The sequence below is a fragment of the Bradysia coprophila genome, unplaced genomic scaffold, assembly GCF_014529535.1.
Source record: "Bradysia coprophila strain Holo2 unplaced genomic scaffold, BU_Bcop_v1 contig_151, whole genome shotgun sequence".
Taxonomy (NCBI): domain Eukaryota; kingdom Metazoa; phylum Arthropoda; class Insecta; order Diptera; family Sciaridae; genus Bradysia; species Bradysia coprophila.
The window spans coordinates 7,224,610-7,240,492 of NW_023503423.1; the positions used below are offsets into that span (position 1 = coordinate 7,224,610).

General features: G+C 37.1%; 3 protein-coding genes across 5 annotated transcripts; 1 reads left to right on the top strand and 2 right to left on the bottom strand.

Annotated features, from left to right (window-relative positions):
* Positions 1-2,660, bottom strand: LOC119074747 (protein takeout-like). The gene is made up of 6 exons (XM_037181010.1): positions 2,443-2,660; positions 1,174-1,272; positions 957-1,101; positions 752-885; positions 480-629; positions 1-265 (listed from the first exon to the last, which is right to left on the bottom strand). The coding sequence occupies exons 1-6, from the start codon at positions 2,495-2,497 to the stop codon at positions 69-71; spliced, it is 780 nt and encodes a 259-aa protein (XP_037036905.1). The 5' UTR covers positions 2,498-2,660; the 3' UTR covers positions 1-68.
* Positions 2,661-6,198: 3,538 nt separating this feature from the next.
* LOC119074748 (nischarin) lies at positions 6,199-9,078 on the bottom strand. 2 transcript variants are annotated; one of them, XM_037181012.1, is made up of 5 exons: positions 8,599-9,078; positions 7,705-8,067; positions 7,489-7,639; positions 6,897-7,415; positions 6,199-6,500 (listed from the first exon to the last, which is right to left on the bottom strand). In XM_037181012.1, the coding sequence occupies exons 1-5, from the start codon at positions 8,803-8,805 to the stop codon at positions 6,331-6,333; spliced, it is 1,410 nt and encodes a 469-aa protein (XP_037036907.1). In that variant the 5' UTR covers positions 8,806-9,078; the 3' UTR covers positions 6,199-6,330. The 2 variants fall into 2 exon arrangements, with proteins under 2 accessions (XP_037036907.1, XP_037036906.1); XM_037181011.1 differs by having other exon boundaries at positions 7,489-7,648; positions 8,599-9,076.
* A 58-nt stretch (positions 9,079-9,136) lies between these two features.
* LOC119074749 (thiamine transporter 1-like) lies at positions 9,137-12,999 on the top strand. Of its 2 annotated transcripts, XM_037181015.1 has the most exons (6): positions 9,137-9,399; positions 9,493-9,669; positions 9,734-9,816; positions 11,077-11,680; positions 12,006-12,247; positions 12,312-12,999. In XM_037181015.1, the coding sequence occupies exons 2-6, from the start codon at positions 9,544-9,546 to the stop codon at positions 12,586-12,588; spliced, it is 1,332 nt and encodes a 443-aa protein (XP_037036910.1). In that variant the 5' UTR covers positions 9,137-9,399; positions 9,493-9,543; the 3' UTR covers positions 12,589-12,999. The 2 variants fall into 2 exon arrangements, with proteins under 2 accessions (XP_037036910.1, XP_037036909.1); XM_037181014.1 differs by having other exon boundaries at positions 9,137-9,669.
* Positions 13,000-15,883: the final 2,884 nt, after the last annotated feature.

The window sequence follows — 15,883 nt, forward strand, 5'->3', positions numbered from 1 at the left end:
TTCTTTAAAATTAGTTTCTTTTTTCTTCAATCAAAGAATACATTCACTATCGATGCTATTGAGAGAATTTAATTATCCTTTTTTGACTCTTTGTACAACTCGGATGGATGAGGAATGTCGGATACAAGATATTCTGCTGGCACAAAATTGAAAATTTTGTTTATTACTTCTATGACAATATCCTCAATAGTCTTCTTGATAAGTGGTTTAAACGCATCGGAAACTGGTCTCCAATTCTCGTTCAAAAATGCGTTTGTGCTATCCTCTGAAAATAAAAGAAATTTTCATTGCCGTGAGAGATTACAAATTCGATCGACAAATCATGTTCGACTTAAAATCTGTCTCTCGGTATAAAAAAAGGGAAGAATCGTGTCAGCAAAGAATCTGCTTCGGGAAGAGTAAAGACAAAACTAGTAGTGCTGTTGAGTGAAATAGTTCTTGGAAATCTTCTACCGTCGAACAATGGAAAAGTTACTCACCCAACAGTTTAATGCCGTTGAATAGGTTATCCAATTGCAATCTCAATCCGCTCATAGTAAAGTCGATTTGTGCTTTGGTTATGTTGTAGAATAGGTGTCCAAATTTTTCGTATACTTTAGCGTCAGCGTGGATCTTGATGTCGAGGTTCTCTACAAAATTTTAAGTTAATCACCTGATGGTAATATCCGACTTCTCTGTCTTTCTAACGCAAGACCATCAATGAAAGAAATCATCTAGAATGTTGAAGTGCGTAAAAGTAGAATAGACTTACGTGGTTCAATCCAACATTTTCCACGTCCCTGTAGCGGTAGCAACAAAATACGACCGCCCATTTCATAATTTCCTTCGAGTCTTAACTTCGGAATGCGAATATTTGAATCCCAGCTATAATCGACTGGATTGATGCTAAAATTAAGTGAATTCGAGATTTAAATCGATCCATCTCTAAAAACCCAACAAACGCAAACAAAACCTACTAGCTCCGTACAACTATAGAATTCGATAGTCCTTTAACCACACCGTTGGACAAGGATGTGTTCAAGCTTACTGGCCCATCGCTGGAAAATATTTTTATTTCTCTCAATTTTATTGGATCAATCTTGATATCCAAACCGTCGAAGCCTGTAAATCAATTATTGATCATATTTAGATTCAAAATCTGCCTGTAAAAGCCTTTGATAGGAGCTAGCTAACCTGTTGACAAATTTTGGAAGAGACTTTGTATGGTTTCTGTTGAGCATGGTACGAATACTTCGTCCGGTGATTTTCGTTGACAAGTTCGTAAAAACGCAGCTGGAGTAAAAATTCAGATTTAATTTCATTTTTTCAAAGAAAATTTATGTGACTTAAAGCTAAGAGAAGTAAGTGAGCTGAAGCGAAACCACAATTATCTCTAAATAATTATCGAACCGTCATGCAAATAATATTTCTATGAGCAGTTGCTAAGCCCTGGAAACTTGGATGAAACTGCGTTCAACAAGTTAATGGAATTCAAAGTCGGCATAAGGTAACATTCTACCGTTGCGCCAATGCGCAAAGTTCACTCAAGCTTCATAATTTGGGTAGTTGGGCATTTGGTGGCCGCAACGACGTAACACACTCGTGCGTTGCAACACAAATACGATGGATTGGTGTACATACAAATATCTAGCCTACGTTTTTGGCGAGTTTGGAAAGTAGTAGTAATAGGAGGACCCGAGAGAGTAGAGATTTTCAAATTTTACGTTTTTAAGAAGTTCAAATGAAAATAAGAATGTTGTGAAAACCAAAAAAAAAATTAGATTACGCGCGAAGTATCTTCAGATTCTATGGCTAGTCACTTCAAAGACGTCTGTAAAATTTAAATGAGTAGAACTACAGATTCTTGAAATCACAAAAACTAACTCTTAAACTTGACCTTTGTGATCAATAACTTATTAAGTTTTATTATATCAGTCACAGAGGCTACCGATGACTTTTCCAGTTCACCGATAAATAATAAAAAATTTATTTACATAGCGACCTTCTATCGTCAACAATGAATGAAATCGCGATAAACCAGTTTAGAATTTATTGTGTAGATGCAATAAATGTTTACACATTTGCTTACGACAAGGAAATATTGAATGTGTAAGTCTGTGAAACATATATCTAGAACTTATAGGCGTCGTTGCATAACCGAAAGATCGCTAATTAAAATTTTGCAATTTTTTTAAGCAACACTATCAGTACACTCATGACTGAATGTTGAAAAGAACAGATGTACGAAAATTCTTATCATCTCTTATGACAATCGTATGAGAATAGACATTTTTTGACCATCATTGTTCCTTTGAATTATACGATTTTTAGACGCTAAACCATACGCTAAATAAATTGATCATCATATCACTGACACTAGAATCCACTAGAGTTTTAGACTACAGAAAAAACACAGTTGTGAGTGCATTTTCAACTATTCAACAGTCAATTATAACTATTTACGTTTTGTTTCCAAATATTCTGCGCCCGAACTGTGTCCAAACAATGAATTAATCATCCAAACACACAATTAAATTCGAACAACCATAGTTTTGGGATGCAGGCGCAGGGTCAGTTAGATAAATACTTGTTAAATCTTCAATCGAATTATCGCAGCTGCTACGAAATCAGTCAATGGTTACTTGAGAGTGGCAACTATATTACTACGAACTTATAATTTTATTTCATTAACATCTTATTGATTCTTAAAAACTTGTTAAGGGGGAGATGCACAGTATGCACGTAGAGCGTAAAGTGGGGCTTTTGCAGGGCCTATTTTATAAGGTAAATGATGGAGAGTTGACCTAGTGGAAAAGTGATCTTAAGTTGTAGGTGTAAATTTGTATAAAGAAAAAATGATCTGTCAACTCACCATCCAATAAACCGCGAGTTGTTTTATGACGTTTGTATATAGGACAATTCACGATTTTTTGAATTTATATGAAATCGGACAACTCACGGTTCACGTAGGTTAACTCTGAATTTTTATAAATTAATTAACTTTGTTAAACGAAATCTTCAATAATTAATAAAAATTTATGTTAATTAAGTAAACAAAAGATAAATCTTTAAAATAAAAGTGGTTCCAGTTAACATAGTTCCAAAATCGATGAGAAATTCAAGTTCAAAGTTTGGTCTTGTCAATTTAGGTCAACTCTCCATCATTTACCTTAAATATAAAAAACAAAAAAACAAAATTTTTGAATTTTTCATAATTAAACGGTCAAAGGTAAATCTGCTATCATTTCAGGAGTTTTCGGTGATTCCCCTAACTTTCATAAACTACGAAAAAGTTCTTTTCTTTTCTTGATTTTTGTTTATTTGAATCTTGTCGTTCGTTCCACATGCATTACAGTAGCGCCTCTCTTTCCCTTTCTTCCATTACATACGATTGAATGCAATCCTTCAACTCTCTTTAAGTTTCTCCTGCTTAAAGCGTAGAAAACGATGTGGATCGATTAAAACGGCAGAGTGTTAAGCATGTAATAGTTATTTCCCTAATGGATTTGGGTAGTGCTGGTAGTGCTGAACAGATTTTCAAAATTTTTGTTTTCTTCATAGAAGAATCAAATTAAATGAGGTCTGATTTACAGATCTAATGTTCTGGGTGTTTATTCCCGGAAGAATTTTTCCCTAAATATTTAATGAATGATAACTTTTGTGGTTCTAAGCCGATTTTCAAAAACGTTATTATAATCGACGAAGAATCTCGCGAAGAATGCAATATTCCGATTCTTTATTACCTGCAATAGGCGGTATTTTTATAAACCAATTAATATAAATAAATAAATAATAAATAATATAAATAGATTGGGTCATCAGTAGACACAATGCATAGATGATCTGTTTTACAAGAGACCTCGAAGAGTCAATTATTTTTGAATGTTTCGGTTTTATTTTTTCTTGTCACGGTGGTTTGAAACCCCAGCGTGTTTGGTCGTAATTTAGAGAATGGAGTTTTTAAATTAAAACGAGAGAATGTTTCAACGACTTTTGATAAGTTAATCAGTCAAGGGACCTGACTCACTTGGTGGTGCCGTGGTACGGAGTTGTAATATCGCTATTTATAATTTATACGTCATTTGCGCAAACTGTCTAATATTAGAATGAATCATATACAGTAGCGTCACCGTCTGTTATGTTTCGACTGTTACACGAGTCAATATATGGGTGTCATGTGCAAAAAGTTTGCATGGCATGTATCAAAATCTCTGATAGGGGAAACTCATTTTTTTAGAATCCTTAAGAGTGATATCGCCAAAACTTGAACCAATTTGAAAACAATGGTTCGGCGATCCAGGCAAGCTATAGCTCGTTTGAATCGTCTTTCAATTCTAAGAAATAGGGATCTTTTAGTTTTTCTGTTAATTTCCCATTTTCGGAGTGAACACGTGAAAAGTCATAGCATGTCAAGGGGTGGTGAAAACAGTTTTTTTGTGATAGCTCAAGATAGAAATGTTTCTAAAAGTTGAAAATTTGTAGGAATATAGGCCTTTCGCAGACCTTCATAAAGAGTATAATCATCGGTATGGGCCGCCACCGGTTCTAGACTTATGACTCAAAATATGGTCAATGTTTGGACAGTCCTACTGGCTTGCAACAGAATTTATCCGCGGAACTGGCTATAGGGTGTTGTAGCTGGACTTACCCTCTTTCATTCCACATATAAAAAACCCCAGATAAATTCTGTTGCAAGCCATAAAGTTAGTTAGTCTCTACTTTACAATCAACCTATATTCGTAGCAAGCCAATGAGTTTCTGTTAATTTTGTGAAGTCAAAGAAATGAGGTTTTCCACCTACTACGAAGTAGGAGACAATCAGGACAATTTCGAGCTGAGCATGTAATTTTGATTTAGTTTATTTCATTCCCATCGCTCCAGCCTGTTTGAAGACCAAAAACAAGTTGAAAACACTGAAAAATATGGGTCTCCTGGAGCGACATTTTACTTCAACTAACTTTATGGCTTGCAACAGAATTTATCTGGGGTTTTTTATATGTGGAATGAAAGAGGGTAAGTCCAGCTACAACACCCTATAGTCAGTTCCGCGGATAAATTCTGTTGCAAGCCAGTAGGACTGTCCAAACATTCACCATATTTTGAGTCATAGGTCTAGAACGGGTGGCGGCCCATACCGATGATTATACTCTTTATGTAGGTCTGCCCAAGGCCTATATTCCTACAAATTTTCAACTTTTAGAAACATTTCTATCTTGAGCTATCACAAAAAAACTGTTTTCACCACCCCTTGACATGCTATGACTTTTCACGTGTTCACTCCGAAAATGGGAAATTAACAGAAAAACTAAAAGATCCCTATTTCTTAGAATTGAAAGACGATTCAAACGAGTTATAGCTTGCCTGGATCGCCGAACCATTGTATTTATTTTCACCAAAATTGGTTCAAGTTTTGGCGATATCACTCTTAAATATCAATACGTTAGAACCTTTGAGAAACGTTTTCAATTCATTTGTTCAAATATAAAAAAGGTATGCACAATAAAGCTGAACACCTAATAGTAATCGTAATCACACAGTTTAACAACAATATAATCCACTTTTTCACTTAATCACTTAATCACTTAATTGCGTTGATCTGATTACTGATCTAACAAGTGTCTAGTCAACAACAATGTTGTAACGACATACCTATGTTCTGACAGTGCTATTGAATTATGGTACCAATTACCAGTAGTGGCAACGCACTTCTCATGCTTGAAGTGCGTTGGTAGTGGTCGAGGTAGTGGTCCAAGCTTGAGTATGACAATCTTTTATATTGTAACAACTGGTAAATGCAGGTTTCTGGGTGTGTTTGAAAAGTAAAACGGTGACACTTACTCAACGAGAAGAACGATGAACGAACACATTTTTAATTTTTTTGTTTCTTGTTTTGTTCGCGATTTTGTTGATATTTTCAATCATATTTTCATAAGTACAACCAAACCCAGACTCAATACAATGATTCTACGACTTCGTCATAGCTGTAGAAGACTTAGATTTGTCGAGAACTAAGAACAAAAATTTGGTCTCTGCTTCCTCAGTTAGGACCTCACTCGTCCAGGTCTTTCGTGTATGGGGATTGGGGATATTGAGATTAAGTCATACAAGAAAAGTCCCTTTCAGCAACTCTGTTCCGATTCGTTTAAGAAAGAAAATTTGGAAGATCCTTTGTCCAGATACTTGTTCATCGTCACATTCCCAATCAAAAGACCATCAGCGTAAAATAATTATCACTTTAGATAAATATATATTATATTCAAACGATGTATATATAACAGCACACTACAACTTGTATAACTTCAAAAGTGCACATCATGTGAAAACAACAAACAATAAAATTGGAATTAATTGCTACCTCTCCGTAACAAAACTGGTTTGTAGCAATGGTGGTTTCGCTTCCGATTGTCTTAAAGCAGCCAACACCAAGGCCATATCAATTTCGGTACCCTCAGCTTTTTCATTGTCCAGGTATAGTTCCGTACATCGATCACCAAATCTCGATAGAACGCGTTGACGATAATCTGAAAGTATACAATTCAGTGAACACACGTTCACACAATATGGTTTTGTTGATGATGGAAGAGGTCAGAATGTGTAATCAATTCGTACCATTGAACGCTCACATTTTGGGGTAATTAAAGCACTTCAAGCATGAGTCCTGAAACTTGACAGATAGTCACACAACAGTAAAACACTGTTAAAAACCATTTCATTGACTCTAGTACTCTTACTGGTAGCTAGCTGTCAACTATAATCACTTTTCCTTTAGGAGCGTTGGGTGATACAAGACTTTTACTGGTAAAATGAGTCAAACAATTCTCTTTTTAGAAAATGTCCATAATGTTGGGTCCGTAATCACTACCGGCCACTAGGCTAATTTTCGTCCAACTTAACTACATCAAGATCTACGTACTCACCCACTATACCGGCAACGGGATTCGCTGTCAAAATTAATTCTTCTAGACATGGTAAACCAGCCACATGGTTAATTTCCTCAATGTCGGCGATCAGATTACAGCTAACATCCAACGTCACCAACGAATACATTTTCCGGAATCCACTCAGCGAGGTCAATCGATTTTGCGACAATTTTAACGTTTTCAGATTGCCCAACTCCAAGTGGCAGTCGATGCATTCGGTAATGAAATTTTCACATAGGCTTAACGAACTCAGGTATGGAAGATGACTCAAGTTGGATATGGCTGTGATGTGATTTCGGTCGAGTATCAATGTTTTCAGTTTCGGGAGCAATTTGATGCTGGGGTCAATCGACTGGATACAATTCGACGAAAAATTGGCCGATTTCAGTTCTGTCCAACTTTTCGTTGTGTCAATGTTGTCGTCTTTGTGGATGCAATCACAGAGTAGAATTTGATTAATTTGAGTGGTTGACGTGCTATGTACAGACAAATGAGAAATGGTTTGTCGCAAAACGCCTGCGGAAAGAAAATTTTCTTCGTTTAATCGACTGCAAATTACGCCGCAGAGCATAAAACGTCGAACACTGACCTGCATCGTAAATATTTTCGGTACGTATACCGTACATCTTGAACGATTTCAGCGACCTAAACGCATTCAAGTCAAATTTGAGATTTCCCGGTATGATATTGCTCGTACCGATCGATGTGTTCAGTTCGATTTTCGGTACTGCTTCCGGCTGCTGTTGACCCTTCAAACAAAAGATTCAAACCAAACGATTTGCAAGCATTACTTTCATCACCTCACCTTCCGTGGACGAACTACCAAACTTTGTAATTGTGAGCAAAAGTCCAGCACATGGGAAAAATCGAAATTTTTCCGCACGCTATCCGAACTTGGACACGGCAGTTTCAGTCGCTCGGTAATTGAGTACAGATCCAACGTCGTAAATTCGTGTACCTTTGATGCAGCCAAAATGGTTTCGCCTTGTTGGTAGAAATTGTTGCTGATGTCTTGCAGCAGGTAAATGATGTCATATTTGTTGAAGTCCAAAAATTCCACAAATTCGCGGCACATTGTGTAGCGAAAGAAGATGAGCACTTTTTGCAGATAGATTTCCAGCAATTTTTGACGTTGCACTAGAAACTCTGGGTTACGATTACCGAGTACCTGAGATCGAATTTTGTTTAGGTTAGAGACAGCTTACAGGCCGGACAATTTCTGCTATTGTCCTGAAAATACTACGACATGAGTATCGACAACTTTCTGAAGAAAAGGCGAGTCACTGACCGAAAGGTGAGTAGTCAAACTTTGAAGTCTAATGCGAAAGTTCAATTGGGCATTGCCCACCCTGAAATTTTCCTCTAGCTACGGCCCTGAGTCGAAGCTTTTGCTTCTTTGGGAAGTGATCGTTTCTTAACATTCTGTGAAAGGAATATTCCTTTTACAAAAAATCAAGAGATGGCGAGGAAAAACGACATCTTCCTGAAGAAGTGGTGAGTTCCTGAAGACGCGTGGACTCCTCGCCTTTTGGTCTAAGACGCGCCGTTTCTTGAGAAAGTCGATACTCATGTTGTTGACGACAGTTTTAGTGAATTCCAAACTAAAAATGAAACAGTTCACGCTGACCACGAAATCTTTTAAAAACCAAGAGTCAATGGATCTCGAATAGTCTCTGTTCCATCGGATGTTCCAACTCACCTTCTTCGGTGGCATCAAATCTGAGCTGATACTGTGCCCCGTTACCAATTTTTCATTCAGTTCGTCGAACTCCTTGAAACGGTGCTGTACCGTCCAATTGATCTTTCCAACGGTCACATGAATATCATAAAATGTTGTACCGTCGACGAGATGATAGTGCGGTATTTTTATTGTTGTCTCGGCAAAATGTTTTAAGATACAAGCCATAATCACATATTGTTGTTGTTCCAGTTGTACACACACCTCCGATTTTCAGTTGCTGTAGCTGGTTTTACAGATTGAATTCGGTCAGTTGACGTTGGTAGTACATTAAAGTGTGGATTATAATTGTCGACGAGATATTGTTAACATTCACAAACGATGACGGTGATGAGCAATTTAACGCGAAACAAGACTTTAAGAGTAAGATTGAAGAGGTGCAATTTTAACACTCATCACACACGCAATTTTTTTTTGACAAGCTGTAAATCATGTAAACTTACATCGTCTCGAAAACATTCCGCCAGATGGCGTTCCGTCTTGAATGCATACAATCTCAGCTGATTTTCAAATTCAATTCAGTTCATTAAAAAACTAACAAAAACAAACTCAACAAAATGATGTTACACAACACATTCGCGCCGTTCATTGAAGACTCTCAATCGAAACGTTTATTGATTGTCGATCTTAATTACCTAAAGGTCAAGTAAAAGACAAAAATATTTTGCTGGAATTTAATTTCGTGATAAAATCGCTGTGGTGGAAGTATATTTACCATTTATCTGTACTCGCATCCATCATTGCAATTGTCAGCCGATCATGGTATAATGGAATGTACATAAAATTCATAAGTAATTGCAAACCGAAACTCAAATTGTAATTCATCGTGGCACCGGTAATTCGAACACACCTCAGCCAACAGTCGTCTCACGTATTCGCTGATTAGCTGACATTTCACACGATACAATGCTGAGTTGGATAAAAATATCGTTGATGCTATGCTTTTTTGGATTCCTTCGGGAAATTCGGCCGTCGGAACCGTTTGTCACGGATTATATGATCTATCCATGGAGGAATATAACGAGTGAAATGGTACGATCGCTTACATTTCCATCACGGTTCAGATAATAATTTGAAATGTTTCTTTTACATTCAGGTGAATCGTTATGTCTTCCCCATTGGCACTTATTCATATGCCGCGCAACTGGTGGTTGTTTTCTTGATTACGGACTTCCTAAAGTAAGCAAACCATCTTTTCCCTAATGTGTGCCATTTTTCGGAAGGGACGATCTTATTAGCAATTCCGATAAAACATTTAGGCACCAGTGACCGAGGGCCACAAAATAAAATTCGTGTTAACCTTAGGCCGAAAGCACACGAACAATTTTGCGTTGATGGGATCGACAATTATGCTGCGTTTTTCATTGTTTGGCCTGTGATCAATGTCGAATTACAATGAAAAAGGCAGTATAACTGTCGATTAGGGTGTAGCGGTTTTTACAAAATGTGTTAGTTCTTTTAAGGCTCAGCCGGAAATCCACTCAGCTGGTCCATCTGATCATTTTATGGAAGAAAAAAAAATTTCAAACTTTGATTTTGTGCTGCCGCCAGATCGATTTTCGAAAATTTCGTCGTTTTCGGTCCATGTCACATATATCGATTTTTTACGGTGGGCTCAGTGTACATAAAAAGTTGAGTCAACATGGTAATCTAATCTCCAGGCTTCACAGATTATTTTATAAAAAAGATCAAGTCTAAAAAATATTTTTCAATTTTAAGCGTTTTCTAAGCTAATTTACAACATTAAATACATCAAAATTTGAAAATGGACTCGCTTCCTTCCATTTGTAAAGCTAGAATTTCGATCAGTATGAACCTTTGATAGAAAAATCTGTGTCGGAAATACTTCAGAGTTCCAGGAAAATAACTTGAGGCTTAGTTGTACGATATAGCCATTTAGCTTTCTATACCAAACTTGCTTGGACGTTTCCTATTCTAGTAGAAAGTTTGTATTCCAAGCCGGATGCTAGGACTGTTCTTGAAAATGCTCAAAAAATTTCGAAAATATTATTTCTCGAAAATACAGTGGACGTCAGTGAAACTTAAACATGAATTCGATTCAGCTGTTTCTCAGCTGATGCACTTACGTCAGTATTCAGTCTGATTTAACAGACTGAATACTGACGTACTGTAATAAATTTTCGTATTAAAAATCTACTTTAAAGATTTGCCTGTCCTCAATTTCTTAGCAAACATGTTCCTAAATCCCTAATGCAGATCAATAAACATTCTGTGTAAATAAACTGATACTGGCAGTGTGTCACAATAATTCTCATATTACGTGACAACCGTCTGTTCGCATAATTCCTCATTTAATTCGAACAATGCTTATAACGGCAATAAGACGAATTCGCTGAGCTACGGAAAGTCCAATCACTAAGACCGTAGATAATGCGTTTTGTTGATTGTGTAATCTAATTGAAATTCCTAAATCCTCAGATACAAACCGCTGATAATCCTGAGTGGCATTTCTGGCATTATTGTCTGGGCAATACTGATATGGACGAAAACGTTACGGGAACTTCAAATTACTCAAATATTTTATGGAACATACATGGCGACAGAGGTTGCCTATTACACGTACATCTATGCCAAAGTTGAGAAACAACACTATCTCAAAGTGACATCGCACACACGGGCCGCCATATTAACCGGAAAATTTGTGGCCAGCTCATTGGGTCAAATACTCGTTACCACCGAGGCCATGGATTATCGTCAGTTAAACTTCATAACATTCGGCGCTCAGATTGCATCGGCTGTGTGGGCTGTGTTTTTGCCGAAAGTCAAGACGAGCCTCTATTTTCATCGAAACGCTAATTCCAACGATGATTTGATGAACGACAGTGCGGATGTGGAGAAGCGAAATGCGAACAAAAATCGATTTCGTGAAGCTTTCCGGCTGCTTTGGACACACTTTCGATGTGCATATAGCAACGTGAACATATTGGTCTGGAGTCTTTGGTATAGTGCGGCGATGTGTGGCTATTTGCAAGTGATTTCGTACATTCAAGTGTTGTGGACAGAAATAGATAACAGTCAAGAGGTGAGTCAATTTTCGACACCAAAAAAAAGAGTTTTTTATGGCAGTCATTGTAGCTAATTAATTAGTTGTCATATTAATACGCGACTGAAAGATAAGATAAGAAACGATCAGACGAGTCTGTAATCATTGCACACAGTCGTGGTTCATTTCACGCCTTTAAATGCTCTTTGATTGATGTTTGATGAGGCAAAGCCTTTTTTATTTGAACAGAATTAATGAGATGAGTCACACTGGTTATGCATGCCTGTTCACAACTCATGAACGTTTCTGTAACGATCGCAAACGTGTTCTTTATCTCAAATACAACTAATCATTCATTTACTAGGTCATTTGGAATGGTGCCGTCGAAGCAGTGATCACATTGTTGGGTGCCGGAGTAGCACTACTGGCTGGTTATCTTCATTCAACTAAGCTCAATCAAAGACGATCCCTTTTTGCATTAATGTTCTTAGCAGCATGTGAGGGCAGCGCCATTTTATTAGCTTCATCAACACCGCACCGTGTGGTGTCTTACGTTGGCTATTTGATATTTTGCGTGCTGTATTCATTCACCATTACTGTGGCAAGGTATGTCGCATGTCCATTTCGACTTCAATGTCTCGGTTTATTAAAGCCCAAAATAACGTTGCAGTGCCGAAGTGGCCAAGCATTTGGAGGATGACAGTTTCGGTTTGGTTTTCGGCATAAACACATTTGTCGCTGTTCTACTCCAAACGATACTGACTCTAACTGTTATATCGGACGAAGGATTAGCGTTGACCGTATTTCAACAGTACACCGTATACGCTGTGTACTTCTTCGTGCTGTCTGCTATATATTTGACAGCTTTCATTTTTAGCGTAGTGCGATCATGTAGACTGAAATCGACTAAGGATGATCCCGTGCAGTTGGCGAACGGAAATGATTGAAGATTGTAGTGCGACAGCATTCGTAGGATACATTGTCATCTCAAAATTTAGTTCTATGTCAGAAAAATGCTAGTAACAAGAAACTATAGTGCCGTTTTGAGGACGTCATGTAGTACCTAAAGTAGAAGGAACGCAGTGCAATCATCGCACAAATGCATCATATACCTCGATGACTGGGAAATTATTGGTAGTTTGCTGCCTAACTTTAGGTATGAAACGACCTTTAATTCTTCAGTCGACTTTTCATACCGCTGATAGAAAACGTGTTAGGTACCAGGTTTCCGCACATTTTTCATCAGCGCTTCATAATATGTTGGAGAAATCTAGATGAAAAAGTGATGTTAGTATTAGGCCTTAGTTGACTTATTTTGTTATTCCATTGAGTTGCATTTATAATAAAATTCTTGGAAACATATATTGCTGTTGCTGGTATTGTTCCCTCTCTATACATATCTTTGAAAAACTCACTTAAAAAAGGTGGAAAGTGGAAAAAATGTCCCAGTTTAATAAAAGGAGGACCGTGAAGTCAAGTGAAGTTGAAGTATGCATGGTAAGAGTGTGACGTAGGGCTTATTTTCGAGAATCAAAATTCTTACAATTCTTGAGAGTTCCTAATTTAAGTAAAAATTCATTTCGAGAATTTCAAGAAAGTTCAAGCATTTTCGAGAATTTCAATTCTCGAAAATAGGCCCTGGTGTGATATCAGTTATCAAGCGAAAGAACACCATACAGATGTCCGTACTACTCACAACTATTTTTCGAAAGTTTCTTAGTGCACTAAATACATTACTATGTTTCAAACAATGACCACGATGATGATGGTCAGATTTGGTTACTAAAAAAGATTTTTTTGGATTGCTTGTGACAATGATATTGATCTTCCAGAAGTTTTCATAAGATCATTTTGAGATCATCATCTGGTAGCACTGTGAATTCCTGAAACAACTTACGTATTCCTTTAACACGATACGCAAGCATTACCAAAAACATGTTCCAAATCATCTCAAAATGATCTAAATTCTCACTAATCAATCTTATAACACGGTGTGTCTGAACCAAATTTAATCAAAAACTTTTGTCTGATTTCTCTTCGTATTTCACTTTTTTAGGTCATAACAAACAACTTTGCTGTTTCATCGATTTCCATACATTTTTACGAGGTACTGAAAGTGAGGAAAGTAAATCTACTCAAATATGGAATCTGTTGATTGAATATTGTTTGTAGACACAAATTAAACATTTTTTTTTATGGTGACACCAACGGGAAATGTATAGATTTCGAAATAAGTGCCGTTGAAGTAGACGTTGTTCATGTTTTTTCACGTTCAGAACATGTTTGAAGCCGGTTTTATACCAAATCTATACCAAATACGAGATGCAAAATTTTTTGATTAAATTTGCACGGTGGGGCTGAACGAACTTTAAAGGTAGAGGGACAAATTCTAAGAACAACCATGTAAAAATTATTGCTCTCGGTCATTTGGTTGCAGAGCAATAGAAGCTGAAAGTCGAAAATTCCACCTCTTCAAGGGGTGATGCCTCCTCGACGAAGTTTTCGATCCAGCACTTTAATAGCGTTTCTAGACAAGGTCAGTGTGCTTTTTCGAATGGCAATAAAAAATTTTTGAAAGTGGTCTCTTTTGGTACATTTTCAGAAAAGTCACTTTTTTGCTACCCTCGGTGAGATTTTGCTGCTTCCATACCTTGCCGGTTGAAATATTTCAACACAACATACCTTCGAAAAGTTAGCCTGAAGTCCTCCGTTTCCAATGATACCAAATATGCCATACATGATTCTCAGCAAGAACTGTTTATGATAAAGATTTTGCATCGAGGTCGGGCTACTAGCAAATTTAGGGTCATTGAAAACGAAATTTCTATTTTTATGTTTGTTATGGGAAAATGAGCTGATATTATACGACAGGTAACTTACGTAAGTCGATGAGACATAACTCAAAGACAATAATTTGTAATATTTGTAAATTTCGTTTTCAATGACCCTAAATTTGCTAGTAGCCCGACCTCGATGCAAAATCTTTATCATAAATAGTTCTGGCTGAGAATCATACATGGCATATTCGATATCATTGGAAAGCTTAGACTTCAGGCTAACTGTAACAAGTTCACCGAGGGTAGCAAAAAAGTGACTTTTCTGAAAATGTACCAAAAGAAACCACTTTCAATTTTTTTTTATTGTTATTCGAAAGAGCACATTAACCGTGTCTAGAAACGCTATTAAAGTGCTGGATCGAGAACTTCGGCGAGGAGGCATCACCCCTTGAAGAGGTGGAATTTTCGACTTTCCGCTTCTATTGCTCTGCGACCAAATGACCGAGAGCAATAATTTTTACATGGTTGTTCTTAGAATTTGTCCCTCTACCGATTCCAGTTTCAAACACTGGTCCAGCAACTTCCGCGGAGCCAGGCGACGATATTCCTAGTTCTCAGAAACGGTTCAGCGGTTGCGCCTGCAACATGTGCCGTTGGATAGTACACGCCTCCCCTAACTCAGCTATGAAAAGAACCGAGAGAGAAGTCGACATGTTTATTTAAAGTTCGTTCAGCCCCACCGTGTTTGGTTCAGGCACACCGTGATAATCGTCGTCTTGATATATACCGTGTTCATGTTCAATCCAAAAATTCATTTCGAGACCAAATCCCGAGGTCATTCGTTACATTTGGTGAATTAAGTGAGTCCTAGTCATAGTCCGCTAAGGGTGGTTTTCATGTACATAATGGTCATTACATTACATAACATGCCACACTTGATTGGATCGTCTTTATTTTGTATAGGACACTTTGGACACTTTTCAATTTTCAAACTTTCACTTTCATCACCTGTCCCCACGACCAGGCCTCAACATTTGTCAACACAACAACAAAATACCGTTGGTATCCGAAGCGATATAGGACTATTTTTAGGTAAAGTCTGTATTCGTGAAAATGTGTTCGCAGATTTTCCCGAATTTCACAACATTTTCACGATTACAAGATCTGGTTTTTGCCGGTTATTGGCACCAGTGGGAAATGCTTCCATAGAAAATGAGCGAATCGTAATGTTTTTCGAAAACAAGGTTTTATTTGTAAATTTTAACAAACTCACGTTCCGTGAGTCTATGTCTATATAAGTCTATGTTCCTATAATTACAATTTCATTTTTTTTTTACTTAAAAGCACATCGATCTAATAAATTCAAATTTGCAATTCTTTTATTGTCGAGTGTTTACAGTTTGATCGTAAGCCAACAATGATTTAAACGAGTGTGTAGGATAATCAATCAGTGAATCTTTAAAGT